This window comes from Balaenoptera borealis (assembly GCF_965194805.1).
Source record: "Balaenoptera borealis genome assembly, chromosome: 2".
Classification (NCBI taxonomy): Eukaryota; Metazoa; Chordata; class Mammalia; order Artiodactyla; family Balaenopteridae; genus Balaenoptera; species Balaenoptera borealis.
In genome coordinates, this window is record NC_138867.1 from 120346223 (window position 1) to 120368752 (window position 22530).

At 49.7% G+C, this 22530-nt stretch overlaps 2 protein-coding genes across 10 annotated transcripts in view; one reads left to right on the forward strand and one right to left on the reverse strand.

Moving 5' to 3' along the window:
- PCDH12 (protocadherin 12) lies at positions 1-20268 on the reverse strand. Of its 3 annotated transcripts, XM_082382643.1 has the most exons (4): positions 9721-20268; positions 6232-6329; positions 4199-4350; positions 1-857 (listed from the first exon to the last, which is right to left on the reverse strand). In XM_082382643.1, the coding sequence occupies exons 1-4, from the start codon at positions 12598-12600 to the stop codon at positions 388-390; spliced, it is 3600 nt and encodes a 1199-aa protein (XP_082238769.1). In that variant the 5' UTR covers positions 12601-20268; the 3' UTR covers positions 1-387. The 3 variants fall into 3 exon arrangements, 1 of the variants encoding a protein (XP_082238769.1); XR_014241988.1 differs by lacking the exon at positions 6232-6329 and having other exon boundaries at positions 734-857; XR_014241989.1 differs by lacking the exon at positions 1-857 and having other exon boundaries at positions 4328-4350; positions 6232-6560.
- The window catches only part of RNF14 (ring finger protein 14), a 41399-nt gene continuing 19522 nt past the window's right edge, over positions 654-22530 (forward strand). The window contains exons 1-2 of one of the 7 annotated variants that reach the window (XM_082382737.1): positions 762-780; positions 22386-22478. The gene's annotated coding sequence lies outside the window, so the exon portion shown is untranslated. Of the gene's footprint in view, positions 781-20283; positions 20410-22318; positions 22479-22530 lie in introns of those variants that run through there. The other 6 variants (XM_082382734.1, XM_082382742.1, XM_082382741.1 and 3 more) reach the window with 6 other exon arrangements.

A 22530-nucleotide genomic window follows, 5' to 3' on the forward strand; every position in this document is an offset into this window, starting at 1 on the left:
TAACTAGCCACTGCTTTTCCTTTATTAGTAGGTCAGAGAGCTTTGCCTGGTGCCCCAGGATCCAGCCCCCCACACCCTCCAGTGTGCACCCAGGCCATCCTTTCCTGCTTTTGACAGTCCTTGGCATCTGTTCTGCAGGAGGATGAACCCTCTGTGCTCTTACATGTGTTTTGCCAGCAAACACTTATCTCAGCGGCCAACTGTCTTCCTCCTCCAAAAAATCCACAGGCAGAGCCAGCCCCTAACAAGGGGTTGCTTTGGTCAGCCCGCTGTTTGTCCTGGGGCTCCTGCCTCCTCTGTGGGGCAGCACTGGTCACCTTAAGTTCTCAGGCCACCTCTGGTCAGTGAGTTCAAAGATTAGAGAAACCACCTCCTGTCCCAGAATCCTCAGGGCCTGGGCTTCCTAACATCTCCCGGGGCCCCTGGTTCCTGGATCCACAGGCCCCTGCTGCTGCTGCCGCTGCTGGTCCTGCCCTCGGCCCCCTGCTTTCCAGCTCGGCCCCCAGGGCCTTCGGAGCCCGAGGCCCCGCTGGTGGCTAGGTCTAGACTCAGGGTCCTTCCGCAGACTGAGAGCCGCCGCAGCACCTCGGAGGCGGCCTCCACCGGCACGGCGGGGCGCTGCTCCAGCAGCATCTCCAGCAGTGAGCTCATCTCCGACAGGAAGGTGCTGGCCAGCCGCGTGCCCGTCGGGCTCAGCTCGGGCCCCGGCGCCTTGCCGAACGTCTGGAAGGTCCTGGGCTCCTCCGAGGTCGCAGCGTCCGGGGAGAACACGTTGTCACGGTAGTTGGTGGCGAGGGGCAAAGAGAGTCTTGCCATCCAGGCCGGGTCGGGGACGCTCAGCCGGTCCAGGGCCAGGCCTGCAGGGGGCGGAAGGGACGCGGTGAGGGCGGAGCCCATGGCGGGCGGGGGTGGGGTCGTGGGCAGGGCGGGGCGCCGGACAAAGGAGGAAAGGGAAATGGAGGGGACCGATGGGACGGCCGGAGGTGGGCGGGAAGGAAGAGGCCCTGACAGGGAAGCGCGCCGGGCAGGAAGGCAGCGACTGAGGTCCGCGCGTGAGCTGAGTGAGGACGCGGCAGGGGGAGGAGGAAGGCCTAGAATGAGAAATGGCCCGGTTCTAAAGCATCTCCCGGTCCGTAGGGGTGTTTCAGGTTTAGGTGACCTTCATCCATCCCTGTACAGCCAGGATTTTCACTCCCTCAGGACACCACTAGCTGAGGATGGGTGGCGGGGGATCCCCGTTTTTAGCCAATGCTGGAGTTCCTGGCTTGGTGCTGCCTTCGGTTCCTATTCATAATAATAGTGACCACTCATTAAGTACTTCTGTGCTAAGCAATTTACATAATTATCTCATTTAACCTCCACACAAACCTTTGAAGTCAAGAGTATTTTATGGATGAGGAAACTGAGGTTCCAAGAAGTTGTCACACAGCTACTAGGCAACCAAGCCCAGATTTGATCCCCAGGTCTGATGACTTGAAAGCCCTCTGTCACTGCACCACCCCACCCACTCTCTGAAGAGCTGGCTCTTCCTCCCCCTGGATGCTAGGTGGTTCTGGTTTCCCAGGCCTACTACGGTCTGTACTGTTGCCTCCCGGCCCCATGCTCTCAACTCCTCAACCTTCCCCTCTCAAGCTGCAGGAAACCGTGCGAAGGGGCTGGCTGCCTAAGAGCTGTCCCAGGAAAGGGCCGGGGCAGTGAAAAAGTGTTCCCCAGGCCCCAAATCCCACCATCACACTTCTCCTTTTCCCATCTCTTCAACAGAAAATCCTGTCTCAGAAAACTAGTCCCAGGCCCAATGATAGAGGCCAAGCCAGAGGGAAGAAAGTATAGGCCTTGTGGTTAAGAATGTGTGTCTTTAAAAAAAAAAAAAAGATACAACATCTGCTTTAACATGTATTTAATATTTGCTTAAGGTAACCTGCTTTAAAATCTGTGCGTAGAATGAAAGACTGGAAGGGGACGCATCACAGTGTTAACTGAAATTACCCCTGGGCAGAAATGATTTATTCTCTTTTTGTTTATCTACATTTGTCTATGTTAACCAAATATTACTTTTGTGATTTTGAAAAGTTATTCCAAAATACAGTAAATGCTGTTTCTATTGATAAATGAGTCTCGGTCTTGCCTTCACAGTGTGGGGCTGTGCAGGCTGTGAGGCAGGGTCAGGCCCCTTCCTGACTGGTCCAGCCCATGCCTGGGGCTTAGTGACCGTTTATTGAATGATTGAATGGACATAAATATTAACCCTGGACATTTGGGAAATGTAAACCTAAGTTCCCTGAGACTCTGGGGTAATAAGGTTAGAACTCTTTTGCTGTTACAGAATCAGGCTTTTCCTTGCACAAGGTTCAGAGAGCTTTGGGAGGAATGAAGCTTGGAATGAGAAAATCAGTGGAGTGTAGGAGAATGGCTGAAATGTGATGATGAATTCACTCCGTGGCAGGTGGGCACTGGGCAGACCTGGGTTTGATTTCCTAACTTTGCAGCTTATGAGCAGTGTGACCTTGAAAAACTTGCTCAACCTCTCTGAGCCTCCTTTTTCGCTCATAAAGTGGTGAAATAGTAGTACTTATCTTGTCAGGTGGCTGTAAGCATTCAGTGAGCTCATGCAACGGTAAAATATGGTCATCATCACATCCTCAGGTGGGGCTGTTCGCTGATGCAGCCAAGACCCCAGTGTCAGGCACATTCACCAGTAGCCCCATCACAGTCCAGACCTGTGAGCAGCGCAGGCACTTCTACCCCTGCTGCGCTCTTCGTCACACCACTTGTTACCATCCCCCTGTGTTCTTTGCCCTCTGTGCTATGGGGAAACAGGACCACACGGGAACTGAGCCCACAGGTTCCAGCGCAGAGCTGGTGCACAGAGATATAATGCAAGGCAGTGAGGTCATCTGAAATTTTCTAGTAGCCACATTTAAAAAGTAGAAAAGAAAAGAGAAGGTGAAATTAATTTGTAAAAGTGTTTTTATATGTAATATCATCATTTTATCACATAATCAATATTTTAAAAATTATTAATAAGATGTTTTACATTCTTTTTTCATACTAAGTCTTCAAAATCTGGAGCGTGTTTTATACTTCTATCACATCTCAATTGGTACTAGCCATTTCACATGTGGCCAGTGGCTACTCTATTGGACCTCACAGCTCTGCATTCTAGACAATGCTGTCCTATAAAACTCTGTAGACTTGTGCTGTCCCAAGCAATATCCATTAGCCACACGTAGCTACTGAGCTCCGGAAATGTGGCTGATATGACTGAGGAACTGAATTTTTCATTTTACTTGATTTTAATAAGATTTCATTTTACTTAATTTTAATTTAGAGCCACACTGCCTGGGTTAATAACCATTGGCTGCACAACCTTGGGAAAATTATTAAACACCCTGGCCCCTCAGTTTTTTTCCTTTATGAAATGGGGATAACGAATAGTCCCTATCTCAGAAGATTTTCTCATGAGGCAATTAGAACAGGGACTAGCACACAGAAAGCACTCAATAAAAGTTAGCTATATATTTTTTTAACCAAGGCTGTCATGCCTTCAGTGCACAGAATATGTCCAGATGAGGAGCAGATTATTAACTACAGAAACAGAAAATCACAGCGTAGGTTGGACTTACAGTGTGTTACCTGAAGGGGGCTGACTGGTGCGGGGGTGGAGGGAGCTGGCAGATTCTTGAATTCTCAGGGTAAAAGGGTATTTAAAGACTTCAAAGAAATGCAGATGAGTGGTTTAGGAGGTAAAGAGAGGTCCCCTGATGGTAGGTGGGCTCAGGATGGCTTCCCTTCAATCATTGAAGGTGACTCAGGGCAGGCTGTATTACCTCTCTGAGCCTGAGTTTGCTGATCTCTAAATTGGAGCTCATAATATCTACCTGAAAATACTGTTTGGAAGCTTAACTGAGATAATGTGTATAAGATGCTTCCTTGGTACCTGGCACACACCAAGAACTCAGTAACTGTTCACTATTCTTATGATGATTTTTTTAAAATGAATAATCAAAGTAGAATCTGATCTTTAAACAAATGAAGATCTGAAGCTCCAGGGGAAGTAAAAAAAATGTTGCTGATAGTCTTCTCCAGAAATAGAATGGCTGTTTTCCTGCAGTGGATTGGAGCAGAACTCTGAAGCCTGGGCACAGGAGGGTACCGTGGGGGCAGAAGCGGGGTCGTGGTGACCCTGGGGAGTCCCTACCTGTGTAAGGGTCCAGCAGGTTCGACAGCTCTTCTTCTAGCAGCTGCTTCACAGAGAGGTCCTCCTCAGGGTCCAAGGGCCCTTCCTCCTGATCGGGTTCTGTCTGGCCACCAGCCCTGGCACCTGGGCCATCTGTGTCTGGGATTGCACTCCTGCAAAGGAAGCCGACCCAGTCCACGAGTGAGGAAATTCACACATAGATTCATTCATTCCTGCTCATGAATAGTCTTCTATTCATGCCAGCATTCATTCATCCACAGAGGGAAGTGGGTCCACAGCCCAGCCTTCAGAGTCAGACCAACCTGGGTTACTTGATCCCAGCCCTCCTGCTTACTCTGAGTCTGCTTCTTCATCTGTAAAATGGGAGTAATAAATAACACCCACCTCATGGGGCATTATGGGGGTAAAATGAGGTGTTGCATGTAAAGAGCTTAGCACAGTGTTGTAAGCAGTCAGCAAACAGAAGTGACTATGAATGCCCTGGTATTACTCACCATTGTCCCTCCATTGCTTCTCATTACCTGGCATGGAATAGGAGTTTAGTAAACTTTGATCTAATGCAGTCATCCTTCCACCCCTCCATCCCTCTATCTGAGTATGAGCTCCAGTGAGGGCAGGGATATTTGTCTGTCTTATCCCCTGCTCTCTCACCAGTGCTCAGAATAGGACTTGGCACAGAGTAGGTGCTTAATAAATACTTTGTGGACTGAGTGACTGAATGTTCCTTCCTCCCTATTTGAGGCTAAATCCCAGACCAGAAGAGCAGGTCAATAGAGGATGCAGCTGAGGCGAGGCATCCAAAAGCTACTCAGAATCTACTATGGTGTCTCTTGCTGTCTCCCTGACCCCTCCCTCCCAAAGACCCTCCCTATCACCTGGGGGAGGCCAGTTCCTGGGACTACCTCAGCATGGTGGGGGCAGGCCTGGGGGTCCTTGCTGCTTTTTTTCTGTGGCCATTTCTGCTCCTATGCAGGGGTAGCAAGTTTGCAAGTAATGGCAACAACTAATGTTTATTGAGCAATTACTCTGAGTCAGACATAAGCTTTGCAAGGTATATTTACCTTCTCATCAAACCTTTCACTTCTGTAAGGGGTTCTCTTGTTGTCCTCATTTTACAAATGAGAAAACCAAGATTTGTAAAGATTAGGTAGCTTGCCCAAGGTCCCCACAAATTAAGTAAGAATTCAAATCCAGGCTGATATGACTCTGGAATGTGTGTGCTCACCCCTACTCTACACTATTGCTAGCTATCTTTGCAAAAAAAACGACAACAAAAAGACTGTAAGTTGTCACAGCAAGAGCACTGAACCGGAAGTCAGTGTCCTGAGAGCTGGTCCCAGCTTTGCCACTCACTGGCTGTTTGACCTTGAGCAAAGTCACTTTAAGGGGAAAGGACTTAGCATTGTTTGTGTACCTCCTATGTGCCAGGCACTGGGCCATGGGCTTAGAACGCATGTGATCATTAAATCCTTACCCCATCTCTACAAGGAAGTGCGGTGACCTCTGTTTCATGGATGAGAAACTGCGGCCCTGAGGCTTGATCTGACTTGCTCAAGTTTACATAGCTGGGTTGGATCAAACTACTTAGAGCCTCAGTTTCTCCATCTGTAGCAAGAGGGAGTTAAATCAGATGTCCTCCTGAGGTCTCTTTAATTCTAGGACCGCCCAAAGGAACACACCCACACACCCACATCCTTAGCCAGGAGCGTTCATATTATGTTTAAGGGTCAAGAGAAACAGCTAAACGTTACAGATTTAAAGTTCATAGCCCAGCACCTCTGCAATCAGGGAACAGATAATCAGAGCCTCAGGGATGAAGTCACTTCCTTAGTGACTCGGGTCCTGTAAATACTATTAATACAGTTGCTCCAGGACCAGGATGCCTGGGTGGGGGGATGGATGCTGTTTGCTGCAGTCTCCCAGGGGAGCAGCGTCTGGGATGTGCTCACCCTTCCTCAAGGCACAGAGGCTGCAAGGGTGAGGACAGGCTGGTGGGGGGCTTGAGAAGCCAGTGGGGGCTACGTGCAGCTTACCTGCTGCCGCCGGGCTTGGCCAAGTACTTATTTCCCCGGTGGTTTGGTTTGGGCTGGAATTGGCCCTGATGCAGCAAGGACAGCAGCTGGGAGATTTGCTACAAGACAGGAAAAATCTGTTGACTCCACACAATTCCGACCCAGCACACTTCCTCACCGGATGTTTCCCTCAATGCCGGCGCTTTCTTTTTATAGTCTTTCCTCCAGCTTCAGATGTTTGTGGATCGGATGGGGGATGGTGAACGGTGATGGTGACGGAGGCAGGGATGTATGCAGACAGGTTCCCTGCTTGGCCATGTGTCAACTACAAATTCCCGGGACCTGGGAGTCTGAGAGAGAGAATGAGGACCCTCTGGGCCTGTCCCCCAACTCTCATTCCCCCAGGAGACCTGCTCCCGGTGGAAGCTGTGGGACGGGGGTGAAAAGGGCATGTCCTGACTATAAATGTATTATAACCTCGATAAGGATTATTGTAAAGTGTTATTTCCCCCGCTTCAGTGATGTTCAAAGACTAAGCCATTGTTGGCGGGCCAGATGTAAGACTATGTTGTACAGAAGGCAGAAGGGTGTCTTTGAATCATTCGTTTATTCATCCTTTCATTCGCTCGACAAGTATTTAATGAGAGCTTGTTTGTGCCAGGCCGAGTGCTTGCTGGGGGCCAAGAATGAGAACAAGGCCCAGTCTCTGCCCTCAGGGAGTTCCCAGTCGGCCAGGGAGGACAGTCAGGGGAGACGGGACACAGCAGCTGCTACGGGGGGTTGCACCAGGGATGAGAAAGGGTGGAGGTCAAGTGGAGCAGAGGAAGGCCCCTCACCCAGCTTGCAGCAAGGAAGGAGTTACGGGGTGGGGCTGTGGATACAGGGGGAAGTAATTCACTTATTTCAACAAATGTTTTCTGAGTTCATACTACATGCCAGGTGCCTCTGCTGAGACCTGGAGGTTCCACAGGGGCTTGGCAAGTGGAGAGAGGGTGAGGGCCATGGTGAGGGAGGAAGGGAGTTTCGGTCAGAAGGCGCTCAAGCTGAAAGGCCAGAGGAGATGGTGGCGTTTCAGAAAGGCTGGTGAATGGGGCAGGGGTGGGTGAGATGTCAGGGCCAGGCCCCACAGGCCCTTGTGAGGGAGAAGGCAACAGACCAAGTCAAGGTCGTTTCTAGCTTGTTGTGTGATGTTAGGCAGGTTTTTAGACAAACTCAGACCTCAGTTTCCTCATCTCTAAGGTGGATCTAAAAATACCACCCAGACTTCTTTACAGGGTTGTCAGGATTAATTAGGTGGTTTGAAAGTTTGAAATGCTCTGCAGAGTCGAGGGGTTTGGGTTGTTCCTCCTAGAAATGCTGCCTCTGCCTCCCTCCTGGGCCCAGCCCCCCTCTTCCCTGAGAGGGCCCCTCTGCCCTCTGGGCAGCTCAAGACAGAAAGTGCCAACCTTAGAGGAGAGTTGGAAGGGGAGGTGGCCAGGACTGGGGTTTCACTGTGATGTGGGAGGGTCACGGTTCCATTGCCTGCCTCAGGGAAGTTCCCACCTCCTGGCTCAGGCCCAGAAACCCTCCTACAAGCACCTGCCACCCTTTTTTCGGGTGATAGGTGATACTTGAGGGAAACTCCCTGAGTGCCAAACCCTAAGTTGTATGCTGTCATTCCACAGTTAAGAGTCCAGACTCTGGAGTCAGACTTGGGTTCAAGTCCTAAATCTGCCCCTGTTCCACTTCCCATCTGTGTGGCCTTGAGGAATTACTTAAGCATTCTGAGCCTCAGTTTCCTCAGCAATAAAAAAATAAAAGGGAATAATAATGAGACCCAGGTCATGTGTTGGTTGTGGCTATGAGGATTAAATGAGTGAAAGTCTATAAATTACTTAGTAATAGATCTTATGATAAGCACTTAATAACTGTCCAGTGGTATATAATCTTATGTCATTCTTCAGTAACCCAAGGAAAGAGATACCATTATACCCACTTTACAGATGTGGCACCTGAGGCTCACAGAGGCTACACAGCAATTAGAGGCAGGGTTGGACTTTGAAACGGGATCTGACTCCACTGTGGCACTGTGCTACTGGAAAGACAAGCATTAGGCAAGCTGCCTCTTACCCTCAACTTGATCCCAACTTGGTACCCTTCTCTCTTTCACCCCAATGGGGTCACCCACAGGGCTTGCTATCTGCTGTCTCTGTTTGCCAACCACCAGCACAGTGTTTGGCACAAAGAGCTCATTCAATAGCATTTGATGAATGCATGGGTGAATGAATGAATGAATGAACAAATGAATGAATGACTGGCTCTGGGCAACTTCTGGGGCTGCACAGAGCCCAGGGCAGGACTCCTGAGAGAGCAGCTGGGCCCTCTCGAGGTGGCTTCCTGGGGAAGGAGTGGGGGAAGGAAGCTGTGTCCTTGCTCCGCAGGAAACGTGAGCTGATAGCCTGGCTCATGACAGAAGTGTGCCTTGGGCGGGCAGCCTGGCACAGGGAAAATGATCTGGGGTTCAGAGGAGTTGATACAGGTGTGAGATCAGGCACCATCCCGGAAAAAGCTTTCCCAGGTGTGTCCAGTAAATCCTAGGTCATTGCACACAGCCATTCATCATTCCATTTAATTCTCAACCCCCTGGCAGGTAGATACAGCTAAATTTGCATCACAATCCCCATTTTATAGATGAAGAAAATAAGGCTCAGATGTTAATGTTGCCCAGCTCCTAAAGTGGCTGTGCTGAAACTGGAACCTAGATCTGCCTAACTCCCAAGTTCCAAGGTTGTTTCCACTGTCCTATCCCATAGGCCTAGCTGGCAAGCTCTGGGGTCTCAGGCAGGTCAAATGCGCCCCTGAGCCTGGGGGCAGTGATGCGTATGCCGGCTTGCTTCACCCGGAGGTTGCCCAGATTAGATGAGGGCAGGTGAAATGGAGAAGAGCTTTGCAGAAATCATCATAATCATTTTCTGAGTGCTGACTACACGCCAGACGCTATTCTAGAGGCTTTAAGTACATTCACTTTATTATCTTCAAGCAAACTTGGGAGATGGGTGCTGTTAACTTGGGCAACTTCAACAGAAGAGCTGAGTGACTTCCCTGTGGTTCACAGCTTGGAAGAGGTGGAGCCAGAATTTGAACCTGGGCACCTTTGCTCCAAAGCTTGTACTCTTAATCACTACCTTTGCTATGTGTCTACTTGCACAAGGCACTCTAAGTAAGTGCTCATATAGGAATTAACTGACCAAATCCTTAGGACAATTCTGCAAGGCAGATGCTCTTACTGTCATCCCTATTTTATAGATAAGGAAACTAAGGCTCAGAGACAGTAAGTCATTTGTCCAGGATCACACAGCTAAATTCTGTTGACCCCAGAGCTGTGCCCTGAACCACTGCACCCAATGCATCCTAAAGTGCGTGGTGAGCCTGAGGAATGAATGTGAAGAATGTGAGGGTAATGGGGTCTGGTGCTGTTGCAGGCGGGTGAGGGGGTGGTGACAAGAGAGGGAGCTGCCCACACCGAGGTACCTGAACAGGAGGCGAATCCACAGTGAGCTCCTCTACGGGGTTCCGCTCCGCAAAGGCAGCCACAGACAGCCGGACCAGGCTCCGCAGGATCTGACGGGGGCCTGACTCTTTCTCAGGGGCTACTTTGCCATGGAGATTCCGCTGCCGCCTCAGGGTTGCAGAGGAGGCTGGGGGGCTCAGCGGGGCCTCCTTACTGCCCTGGTCCCCAGGCACCCTCCCTGTGGGGCTGCCCGCAACCTTCAGGGGCCTTGAGCGGGGCTGGCCCATCGCAGGTTGGGGCTCGGGAAGGTTCAGGTTCTCCCGGGAGGCATTCCTCTGCCTGGGATGGTTGAAAAGGAGGTTGACAGTGTCCTGCAGCACCTCTCGGCTCTCGGCCAGCGTTCCCTGGTTACCTTGGTTACGCAGAGTCCTGTACAGGGTCGGTGTGAGATGAAAGGGGGCCTGCAGGCAGGGGTCCCAGCCTGCTTCCATCATCGCTTCCTTGCCCACGTGCTTGGGGGGCTGCCCAGCTTCGCCAGGCTCATCCACCTGGCCCCTGAGCACAGGCACAAGGTGGATGTCCGCCTTCTGGATGTGTTTCTGGGGCCTTTTGGGCTGGTGACGGTAGGTGGACTCGGCCTCCCGACAGTTGTAGGCCCTGTTGTCCTTCTTCTCCGTCCGGCAAATGGACATAATCAGAGCCAAGATCAACCCGGAGATGGCCAGCAGTACGACCAGGCAAATCACTGTGAGCACCGATGTGCTCAGAGCCCCAGGCTCACGGGCTGAGTCCCTCAAGTGGTCCACACTGGTGACGAAGAAGACCCTCAACAGGGCTCGGGTCTGTAAGGAGGGGCTGCCTCGGTCTTCCACCACGATCTCCAGCTCCCACTCACTCCCAGTGAGGCTGCTGGCATTGGTGATGTTGATGAACAGCTGCCCCAGGTGGGGGCTGAGGACGAAGAGACCGGCTTCGTTCCCACTCTGAATGCTGTAGAGGAGCTCTCCATTTGCCCCCGAGTCTGCATCTCTTGCTACAATGGTCACCAAAAGGAATGGCCGGGAGCTGGGGGTGGCCTGTGGTGGCATGTCAGTGCCTGCTGGACCCACGCCATTGGGAGTTTCAATGGGCACCAGCAGGTGACCTGTGGAGGCATTTACAAGCACCGAGAGGCTGGCTTTCCCATCGCTGAGTATGGGGTGAATCACCTCTGGGACATTATCATTGGCATCCAGGAGGCTGACCCCCACAGAGACACTGGATGCAAGCTGGGGCTGGCCCCTGTCCTCTGCGATCACCAGGAACTCAAAGCCGGCCATCTGTTCATAGTCCAGTGACCTCTGAGCGGTGACCTCGCCTGTGTCTGAGTCAATAGCTACCAAGTGAGAAACTGGGGAGTCCTGGATGTGGTATGAGATTTTCCCATTAACGCCCAGATCTGCATCATGGGCCTTGATGGTAATGAGGTGAAGAGAGGGTAGGTTGTTTTCCCGAGTGGAGACCTGGTACCTGCTTTTCTCAAACACAGGTGCGTTGTCGTTGGCATCACTGATCTGAATGCTGAGCTGTTTCTTGACTGATAAGGGCTGGGGTCCTTGGTCTTGGGCCAAAAGAGTGAGGGTATATTGCGGCCACTGCTCTCTGTCCAGCGTGGCATTGGTTAGCAGCATGTATGTGTTGCCATTGGTCCTTTTCAGCCTAAAGTGGCCCAGCTCTTGGCTCAGCCAACAGTGGACCAGACCATTGTTTCCTGAGTCTAGGTCTTTTGCCATGATGAGAGCAATGAAACTGTCCTTGGGAAGAGCTTCGGACACCAGTGATGGTTGGGAGGCCCATGTGATGTGGATGCTTGGGGTGTTGTCATTGACATCCAGAACCTTAATGAGAATTTTGCAGTGGGCTGGGATGGGATTGGGACCCAGGTCCCTTGCCTGGACGTCCACCTCGTAGGCAGGATTTTTCTCATAGTCTAGGGGTTGACGCAGAATCACCTGGCCTGTCTTGGCATCAATACTGAAGGTGTCCAGCACCTCTGGAGGCACATGCTTACTGAGGAAGTATTCCACCTCCCCGTTGGGGCCTTGATCAGGGTCTGTGGCAGTCAAGTTTATGAGGAGAGTACCAGGGGAAGCGTCTTCTTGGATTTCTAGTGCCAGCGAGCTCTCAGCAAACACAGGGCTATTGTCATTGGAATCCAGGACATTGACCTTGACCAAGCTGGTGCCTGACTTGGGGGGGTTCCCACTGTCATAGGCAGTTAACACCAGATCAAAAAATGAGTGGATTTCCCGGTCCAGCTCCTTCACCACCACGAGTTCTGCGTGTTTGGTCTCATCGGGCCCCACAATGACATCCAGGGCAAAATGCTCGCTGGGAGACAGGGTGTAGGAGTGCAGGGTGTTGGGGCCAGTGTCTGGGTCCAGAGCTCTGTCCAGGGGGATCCGGGTGCGCAGGGAGGCGCTCTCAGAGATTTCCAGCTCCTGCTCACCTTTGGGAAACCGTGGCTGGTGGTCATTGATGTCCAGCACCTGGATCTCCACGTGGATGAGAGCCAAATCCCCTGTGGCAAGCACGTCAAAGGAAACCAGGCAGGGATCCTGCTGCCGGCAAAGCTGCTCCCGGTCCAGCCGCCTCCCTGTGCTGAGCAGGCCGTCCTTGGAGTCCACCTGGATGGGGAGCGCCTGAGGCAACTGCAAGACCTGGAAGGCAGCCCCTGCTCGCCCAGACCTCTCCTCCCGGCCCAGTTCCTGAGACAGCTTCCCTATCACTGTGCCGGACGGTACTTCCTCTGACACTTGATATTTCACAGTGAGAGTGGCGACCTCCTGACAATCCCCTGAAAGGAACAAGTAGCCACCTGGCCCCAAAAGTCCCAGCAGAAGTGGCAGAAGTCGCATCATGCTTACCGCCAGAGTGGGCTAGATCCAAAAACCGCTAGAGTTCTTCAAAGGCTGGGCAAGTCCTCCAGTGTTTCCTGGGGCGCTTGATTAGCCCTGTTCTCCTGCCCCCAGACCTGCTGGCACAGCCTCGTCCCATAATTAGTTGATGGAGCCAGCAGAATTCCCAGGCAAGGCCATCTTCATCAGAAGAGATTTGAGGGGTCCAAGGACCAATGAAGTAAAATTGTCCAGGGGCACTGTTGGTCCCCGTTAGCAAATGATGGACAAGAGCCGGTCCAGGAGGGACTTGACCCAGTAGAGCAGGATGTGGGGATCTGACTTCCAAACAGTTGCTAGGCTGGGGAAACAGAGAAGCAGCTTTTTCCTATGGAAACCCCACCTACAGGAAAAGGGAGGGCTATGAGTTTCTATGCCAATTAGAGAAAGAGAGTTTCCGTGAAGCTGAGTGGCCCGCCGCTGAGGAGGATGCGGCTGGGGACAGGCCGGATGGGAAGGTGCTGTCCATGCGGCAAGGCGGCCACTGAGGGGAGGGGAGCCCCTGCTGTGGCCAAGTGAGCAGAGAGCCTGAGCCCCTCCTGGGCAAGTCACACCCTGGCCTCTCTTCCCTTCCTTGTCTCTCTTTGTTTCCGTCATCTCCCGTTATTCTTCTCCCATCCCCCTTTTTCCCACACTTGTCTACCTCTCAGTCTTGACTCTGCCCTCATCACCCGTTTCTGTCTCATGGGAAGCAGCGCTGATTAAGAGAGTGGCCATCAGAGCCAAACTGCCTGGGTTCAAATCCTGACTCTGCAACTTCCCAGCTGGGTCATGTGGGACAAGTCACTCAACCTCTCTGGGCCTCATCTTAAGAGTGCAGATGGGAATAACAACAGTAGCCCTCTCAGCAGGAAATCGTGGGGATGAAATGAAACGTGCATGGAGAGCACGGAGTCATAGTCAATGACGTTGTTATTAGCGGTGGGTGGCGTGATCTGCCAGCTTGGCCTACCTTGTGGCTGCCTCTGGCTCTTGCACTGGCCCTGGGTCGGTCCCTGCCCACATGGACCCGTAAAGGTGCCCGTGTCCTTGGCTCCTGAAGCACAATGACCTCTCTGACCCGACGGTGTGGCCTCCCTCCCCCTTCCCTTCCGGCTCCCCAGCCTCCGGGCCCATTGTTCTCCACATCTGGTCCAGCCTGAGGCCCTGTGCAGGGGAATCCCCCAGCCTCCTGCTCCTTGGTCTTGGAGGTTTTTATACCTTTCCCTCTCCCACACCTTCCTCTCCCTTTCCCTCCCTTCCTCCAATTCTTCTCTTCCCACTGCTGTTCATGTCCAAGATTCCCGTCACAGAGGTGAGGCCCAGGAGGGGGCCGAGTGGGCAGTTGGCTTGGGTGGCCTTGAGATGGCTTGCTGCTTCTCATTTCCTCCTGCATCCACTGCCCCCACCATTGTCCAGTCTTGCACTTTACCTTGAGGTTGAGTCCAGAGGTTTGTAAAGATTTTGAAGTGATGGGAGTTAAGGGCCAGCTTCCCCTCGATGGGTGTTGGCAGCTCAGTCCTTGGGGCTGGAGGTGCCTGTTGGGACACAAGTGACTCCAATCAGGCCCATTGGCCAAGGGGCTTGTGGCCATTAAGATGGGGCGACTAAGGACCTCTCTGGCCTAAGCCTCACCTTGCACCCCCCTTCCCCTCTGTATTCTCTTTTCCACACCCTATCCTTTCATATTCTACTCCTGGAGGTTTCCCAATAGCAAGGGGCCTGAATCCAATGGGGTGTTTCCTACAGTCTGGCTCTGAAGACAGACAGAACGCTCACTAGCTCGGAGACATGGCACAAGTCACGTAACCTCTTTGGGCCTCAGTTTCCTTCTCTGTAGAGCGTGGCTGTCACCCATCTCCCGAGTTTGTGGTAAGGATTTGATGAGATAATACAAGTGAGGGCTCGGTGCAATGCCTGGTACAGAGAAAGCACTCATTACATGGGGCTAGTTTACCTTGTACTATTTGCCAGGCTTTATACCTCGAATGCAAACGGTAAAAATGGTCTTGCATTTGTCCCTTCACTTTTTTTCCTCTGCCTTCTTGGCCAGGAAGGCTCATTTCCCAGGGCTTCCTCAGCTCGGGCGAGGGCCCAGTGCTACCTGCCCTGCAAGGGGAACCAGCGTGGGCCCCAGGCCCTCTGGTGACAGTCAGCCTGCACGGCGACCTCACTGTCTGGCCCTCACTCATCCTACTATGTGCAAGGCAGTGAGCAAGACAAAGTGACCCCCAAGGGGCTTGCAGTCTCAAGTCAGGGTGGGGAAAATGAAAGAAGTGGGTCCAGTGGATGGCTCCAGATTCAGGCTTAGGGATCAGGGGAGGCTCCTCCTGGAGGACCCTCCGACACACCCTGAAGGACAGGGAGGAGTGAGCCAGAGGGGGGCAGGTGCGAACAGGTGGAGGGAGCAGAATGGAAGAGGCTGGAGGTGGGCGAGCTGGCTCCTTGCAGCCCCACACGAGGGCCTGTGCGAGTGGGGAGGAGGAAGGTGGGCTGGGGATGTCAGCAGGGGCCGCCAGATGATGGAGGGCCTGGGACCCCGTGCTAAGGATTTGGACCTTGTCCTGAAGGCCATGGAGAGCTTTGGAAGGGGTCTGAGCAGACTGACGAGAACAGCAGCTACCTGCCAAGCCTTGTCCTGAGTGTTTTACCTGCATCGTCCCATGTCACCCTCACAACCAGGCCATCGGGGTGAAGAAGCTGAGCATGGAGGGTTGGGTAACTTGCCCAAGATCACGCACATTTGCCCTCCACAAAGCCCCTTCAACTGTACTCTGGGACATGGATTGAAAGGGAACAGAGAAGAGGGAAGGAAGAAGGCCAGCTGGGAGCAATGCAGGGGAGCTTTAGTGCAGGAAACTCTGGTGCTGAGAACGTTTCCAGAATGCCATCTGGTGGCCAAAGGCAGGAAAACCACAGAGGCAGGGAGGTGGGTGGCTGGAGTTCACAAATGTCCACAGCTCCAGACCCGTGTTCCTGTGCTGCGTACAACACAATGGAAGGAGCTATACCCAGGTGACAATCATTTCACTTAGTGGGAAACCTAATGTGACCCAATGCCCACAGGAGGAATTATGGAATTCATGATTTTACATGTGTTAACATTTATATTTAGGAAAGGGCATTAATGTGTGTGTGTGTGTGTGTGTGTGTGTGCGTGTGTGTGTGTGGTGTGTGTATGTGTGTGTGTTGCCTTGACTGGGATTCGTGGACGTAAAAAATGGACTCACAGGTCAAGAAAAACTTTGAATTCGGATTTCGTAGGTGGTTTTATTATTGTTCTCTGTTTTACTCACATTGGGGGCAGGAAGCTAAGACAACCCTTTAAGAATCCAAAGTCGGCAAACCAGACCTTTTAAAGGCTATTACCTCTGGGAACGAGGTCCCCTTTTAGTAATATTTCCTCCTCCTTTCTGGCTACAGGGTCAGTTGATCTCTAGCCGCCACATATCAGGGGGTGAAACTGGAGTTTATCTGGAGGGCCTTTATCATCCTGAGTTTTGAAAATAGGTTTGAAGGAGCAGAAGTCCTCTGAAATAGGTCTGAAATAGCTGAGGACAGCCTCCCTAAGTCTGAAATATTTTTGAAAAGAGGGCAGGCTTGGGCTTGGTGCTTGGAGGCCTTGTTCACCACCAGCCTTGGGGTTGTTCACACTTGGGTCAATTGTTTGGGAGGGGTTGGGGAGTGAAGTGAGAAGGGTGGGGGTCAGAGGATCCCTGGTGTCCTGAGGAACCTTGAGGGGTCAGACCAGCAGGGTGGGACTCTGACCCTTGGGGGACTTGAAGACCAGTTGGAGGAAGGCTAAGGTCATGCCCCACCTATGAATGTTCTGCGGGGTTGGCTGCTCACCCCCAGGGCTCCCTGTGAATCTGCCCAGTCGCTGGCCATAGTCATCACCACCCACCAAGGCAGTGTTGATGAAGCTGGGAAGCTTCATCCTCAGGATCATTCTGGTTGGGGAGGTGACTGGACCACCTAAGGTCTGCCTCTTTTTTTCAGCAAGACCTTGTTGAAATTGAAGGCAGCCTAGCCAGGGCCATTGACTGGGAGACTCAAGTAGCTGTTCTGGGTCACCTGGTTCTGGCCTGCACTTTGTGATCTCTATTGGGACAGACCACAGATGTCCATTCCCACGCAATGGCACCTCTTTCTGGGCAAAGAGCAGAGAGAAGAATGCACTTTGCAGGGAGAAATTTGCCAAGAAATAAGACTTTTCAAGAAATGAAAAGGCTTTGTGTCTTGATTAAGAGTGGTATCTCTCAAAAGCGTCCACATATCACGATCACTTGAAAAGCTTTTCAAAATACCAGGAACAGGGCAAGAAAATTCATACTTTTCTCTTTCCCAGCCTGCCAAAGAGAATTTTATAATTGCCAGCTCTATTACCCCCTCTCTGAAAATGCTTCATCTTTCAGATCATTTGGGACTGGATTGGGACAGTTGATTGGACTTTTTTTGCTGGCAAGAGAGGCCTAATTGATCTACATAATAAAAGGAAAAATAGATGAGGGGGTGGGGGATTGCTGAAGCTTGAGGATATTGTGGAGGGAGGTACCCTACAGAACAGCAGAGGCTGTGAAGAAAGTAGATTGAAGATAAGGACTTTCCAACAGATAGTTGTAAACTATGGATCACCTTCGTGGTTTTCAAGATAAATGCAAGAAAATATTTATAATTTATTTTGTGCTTTAGTAACCACAACACGGCCCCCCACATGGACCACATAAATTCTGAGTTGATAAGGGTTACACTTATGTCTCTCTCCCCAATCCTCAGAGGGGGAGAGGGCTACTTCCAGCATGTAGATTTCCGTTCTGATATACTGTAGGTCATTCTGCCACGCACCCGTTCTCCACCCCAACCTCACTGAGAACCACTGACATAGAACTTCTTAAAAGCACCAACAACCTTGTAAGGGCCGAACTCTACAGCCATCAGGCCTTTCTCACTGAGCGTCCCCCTGGTCCCCACCTCTCCCCTGTGCTTGTGTCAACGCTCAGCAGAAGCTCTGTGCACAGCTGGTTCTTCTTCCGTATTTCTGCAGGCTCTTATGTCTGCTTCTCTGATTCCTCCTTTGGTTTGCCTTCCTTCTGACTCTCAGGTGTGGGCATGTCCACCAGCTAACTCTCTCTAGCCCTCTCTTCTACATAGGGTTATTAGCCCAGAAATCGTTTGCCAGATTTAACAAATAAAAATATACTGTGCCCCGTTAAATTTGAATTTCAGATAAACAATGAAAAATTTTTAGTATAAGTATTTTTATCTGGCAATCCTATCCAGAAGTAATGTATGATCTTACCACAAGTTCTCTTCTGTTTTCATTTTTCCTCTTCTTCTTTTTATTTTTAGAATTTTGGTTTACACAGTGAATTTAAAAAATCTATCAGTAAACACAAAAATCAAACATATTGACTGGGAGCATCATCTGTGCATGAATATTCAGAGGCTGACTCTGTTGATTGGCCTTGTTATATATTCAGCATTTCTCGGTGACTCTAGGATGGAACTGTTCTCACACTGAAAGAACCACCCCAGAGAAAGCCTGGATCACACTCATTCATTAATTTATTCGGTCATCCGGTCACTCATTTATTTGGTGGAATTCAGCATGTTCTTCTCCATTTACAAGGTCAGTTTTTTTTGGCAAGGGAAGTAGTAAATTGCTAAATCTGACCCACATTTTCCCTTCCCATTGGTTTGGTTTTCTTTCTTCACATAGAATCTAATCAGCCTAATTCTCACCTTGCTTCAGAAAGATTCTTGCAGGAAGGAAAATGAGTCCTGCCATCATTACATAAATTCTCATGGGGCTGCCCTTTATAAGTTTATGACAGCCAGGAGTTGAGCCTGGAGCTCCGAGAGAAACAGCCATGCACTGATTTATGATGGCAGCTGCTGCTAAATCTCACCCCTCTTTCCTTCTTACAGTGCCATGTTACCTTGGGGTTACAAAACTCTTTCCACTGTTATTCAGGGGAATATTAATAAAGTCCCAGGTTGCAAGTATAAACATGATCATTCTGTGCCTATTAGTGTAAATCAAATTTTACCTTTTGCATCAGAAGCACAGAAAACATTTTTATACTGTTAGCCACCGCAAGCCTTTCTAGGAGTCTGTTTTTATATAACCCTGGGATGACCTGAGGTATTGTTTGAGCTACGCTGACCAGGGAAGCTGGCCACACAGGTAGTCTGGCTATTTCTCCTTACAGACCTGAGCACTTTGCTTGAGCAAAGTGTAAACTTGATCTAAGCATAGCATTAGGGTTAATAATGTGGGCTCAGGACTCCAATTGCCTGGGCTCAAAGCCTGGCTTTGTAATTTCCTATCTGTGTGACAGTGGCAAGCCACTTAACTTCTCTGTGATCAGTCTCTTTAGCCTTAAAATAGGGATGACGATGATGGTAATATGTTACAGGGTTACTGTCAGGTTTAGGTTAGTCAATACAGAACATTTAGAGTGGGGCATGGGACTTGAGTAGCGCTCTAGTTGTTAATTATTTATAGTTGCTTTTAGTGTAGTAGCTCTCAATTTTTTTTTGAGGATGAAGCCGCCGTTTTAAAGAAACACCAATTTTTCAGATTCCCAGGTGATAATGGTAAATTTTTTGAGATCTACAGAGTGAGCAAATACATAATGACAGGAGACCAGCAGTGATACTTCTGTACTGGGGTGGGGCTCACCACTGTCCAGTCCTGTCCCAGAGTTGGGGCAGGGCTTTCCCTTCCACACTGCTGCCCCTCTATACGTCAAGGCTTGTTTTAGAGGTCCTTGTGAGTGGTGGCCATTGAAAAGGAGGCTGTCCCCTCTGGGCAGGTGGGATGAGCTCAGCAAAGTCTCTGGACACCATTTGGATGCCAGTGATGGATGGGAACCAGTGCAGGTCCTGATGGAAGCCCGGCTGGTCCCTACAAGACCAGACATATTTTGTGACTTACTCCTGCATCTCTACCCAATGGCCTGGGTCTTGACCTCTGGCCTAGGTCACACACCCCATCCTCTCCTAGCCCTAGACTCCATCATCATCTAGTGTCCCTGGGGACGGGGGATGGAGTTGGGTCTCTTTCTCTCTCTCTTTGTATCTTCATTCTCACCTATCATGAAGTCATAAACTGTAATCCTGACTTTCCTAGGGCCTTCCCTCTTAATTCTTAAAGCCAGAATGATTTTATTCTGTATTTCTGTTTCAACAAACCCTAATTCTTTCACAGGCTCTAAGAGAGGGTCAAACTGATGCAGAATTGGTCCTAATACTATATGTCACCACTGAATGACACTGGTAAAATCACTTCACCCTTTAGCACCTCAAGTTCCTGATTTGTGAAATGGGGAGATAAAATTACCTTGGTCCTGGGGTCCTGGGTGTTTAAATGGGACAATGCGTGTAAAATGCTTAGCACAGTGAAGGGCTGGGCACGTGGGTATAGCTCAATTTAAAACCAAACGACATAAAGCCAGTCACATAAAATCAAAGATACAAAAATGTTATTTTTATGGAGTCTAAAAAGAAAATTAAGTAGAAAACTCTCTTTATCCAATCCTGACCTCCAAACTGGACTCTGAATGCTTAGTCCACTTTAAACATTCATCCAATTCATTAACACTGCTTTGAAATTCTCCCTTCTATTCCCTCCATCCTGTGACCTCTGGCATGAAGTCATGATGTGGTGTCACAATTCACCTCCTACTCCGACTTTGTGAGAATTTCCCGACCCGGTTCTTCGGCTCCCTCACTTTTTGCATCTGGGAGGTCTCTGTCTGTGTTCGTGGTCTCACCTCCAAGCACTCTGAGGTAGGGTTGCCATGCATTTCTCTCTTGATTTTATTTCCTTTGGCTAAACATGAACAATGATATTAGTGAATGGCTTCAGAGAGTCTTCTTCCTTCCTTTACGTTTTTAAGGAGTATATTTCTGGTTTGGGTGTCCATTACAGGGGTAGTTAGGTTTCTGTTCTGTAACGGTCAAGATTTACAGTACAGAAAATTAGGGCTGATTATTTGCATTTCAAAAATTTCCCTTCTGTGGCAGTCAGGTAAGCCCCTCCAGTGCCCGATTTTTTTTCCCACTTGGCTTTTCTTCTCTCCTGGGTGCAGGACCAGCATCATAATTTGTGAAGCCCAGCACAAAATGAAAATGCAGACCCTCTGTTTTCCAGAGTGGCTACACCATTTTACATTCCCAAAAGCAATATATGAGGGTTCCAATTTCTCCACATTCCCACCAACACTTGTTATTATCTGTCTTCTTTTTTAAAATTGTTATTGAGGTGTAATTTACATAAAATGTTATGTTAGTTTCAGGTATATAACAATGATTCAATATGTGTATGTATTGAGAAATGATTTCCACAATAAGTCTAGTTAACATCTGTCACCATACATACAGATTTTTTTTCTTGTGAGGAAAACTTTTAAGATTTATTCTCTTAGCAACTTTCAAATACCGTGTACAATACAGTATTATGTACTATAGTCACCACGGTGTACATAACATCCCAGTGACCTATTTATTTTATAATTGGAAGCTGTATCTTCACCCAATTTGCCCACCCCCTACCTCTGGCAACCACCAAATGGTTCTCTGTATCTATGAGCTTGTTTTTTTTTTTTTTTTTAATTTTTCTTTTTATTATAGCAGTCCTAGTGAGTATGAAGTAGCTTCTCATTGGGGTTTTGATTTCCCTGATGACTAATGATACTGAGCATTTTTCACATGCTTGCTGACCACTTGTATATCTTCTTTCAAGAAATGTCTATTCAGATCCTTTGCCCATTTTTAAATTGAGTTACTCGTCTTTCTATTGTTGAGTTGTAGGAGTTCTTTATATGTTCTGGTTATTAAACCTTTATCAGATATATGATTTTCAGATATGTTCTCCTATTCTGTGGGTTGTCTTTTCACTTTCTTGATAATGTCCTTTGAAGCACATAAGTTTTTAATTTTGATGAACCCAATTTATCTACTTTTTCTTTCGTTTCTTGTGCTTTTTTTCATATCTAAGAACCTATTGCATAATCCAAGTTCATGATTTACTCCAACATTTTCTTTTAAGAGTTTTTTAGTTTTACCTTTTACATTTAGGTCTTTGATCCATTTTGAATTAATTTTTGCATATGGCATGAGGTAGGGGACATGTAATTTTAACTCCCACTCAGCCTGTTAATAATCGTGTACCCTTTGGTAAATTCTTGAACCTCTCTAAGTTTCAGTTTTCTCACTCGTAAAGTGGGAATAACAGATGGTACCGAAATCATAAGGTTATAGTGACGATAAAGAGAAAATTTACATAAAGCACGTAGCACAGGGCCTGAAGCATCCTATGCTTAATAAACGTGGTAGTTATTACTGTTATGAACAATGAGTGAATGCCTTCATAGTGGAGGTGCCAGAAAGATGGGCAGCATTTCTGAGACCGGGATCCGAGGAGGGGGAAGAGGCTTGCTTAGTCTATCTGGGGGAGCAGGTCTGGGATTGTTACAGGAATGTCTGCCCCCGGTAGATCGCTGCCTCATGCTCACCTGTAGGGATTGGTAAAAATTCTAATTCCCGGACACTGTCACAGAAGTACTGAAAGGACCCCCCTGGGTAGGGGGCCCCAGAATCTGCATTTGTGTCAACTTCTCCAGAGGCATACTTAAGTGTGCAGGCTGCGGTACGGGTGACGGTGGTCGCTCCTGCAGCGCCGCCTTTGACCTGCGGGGGGCGGCCGAGGGGCCGGGGCGGTCAAGGCGGCTGCGCAGAGCCCTTCTCACGCTGGGGCCTCTCAGGCAGATCCGCGCCGCTCAGCTGACAGCTCCGAAGACTGAAGAGGCGGTACGCTGGTTGAGCCGGGCGTCTCCAGGCGGAGCCGGCGAGTGGAGGTGAGGGGACCCGGAGTTAGGGTGGAGGGCGGGACTGTCGGGCCCGGCACGG

Excerpts from the sequence above, each read along its gene's own strand:
- PCDH12 (XM_082382643.1), bottom strand. The coding sequence starts at position 12,600 with ATGATGCGACTTCTGCCACTTCTGCTGGGACTTTTGGGGCCAGGTGGC. Across the intron at positions 4,351-6,231 it reads GCCAAGCCCGGCGGCAGCAG|GAGTGCAATCCCAGACACAG; the intron begins GTAAGCTGCACG and ends CTTCCTTTGCAG. Across the intron at positions 858-4,198 it reads CCTGCTGGACCCTTACACAG|GCCTGGCCCTGGACCGGCTG; the intron begins GTAGGGACTCCC and ends CGCCCCCTGCAG.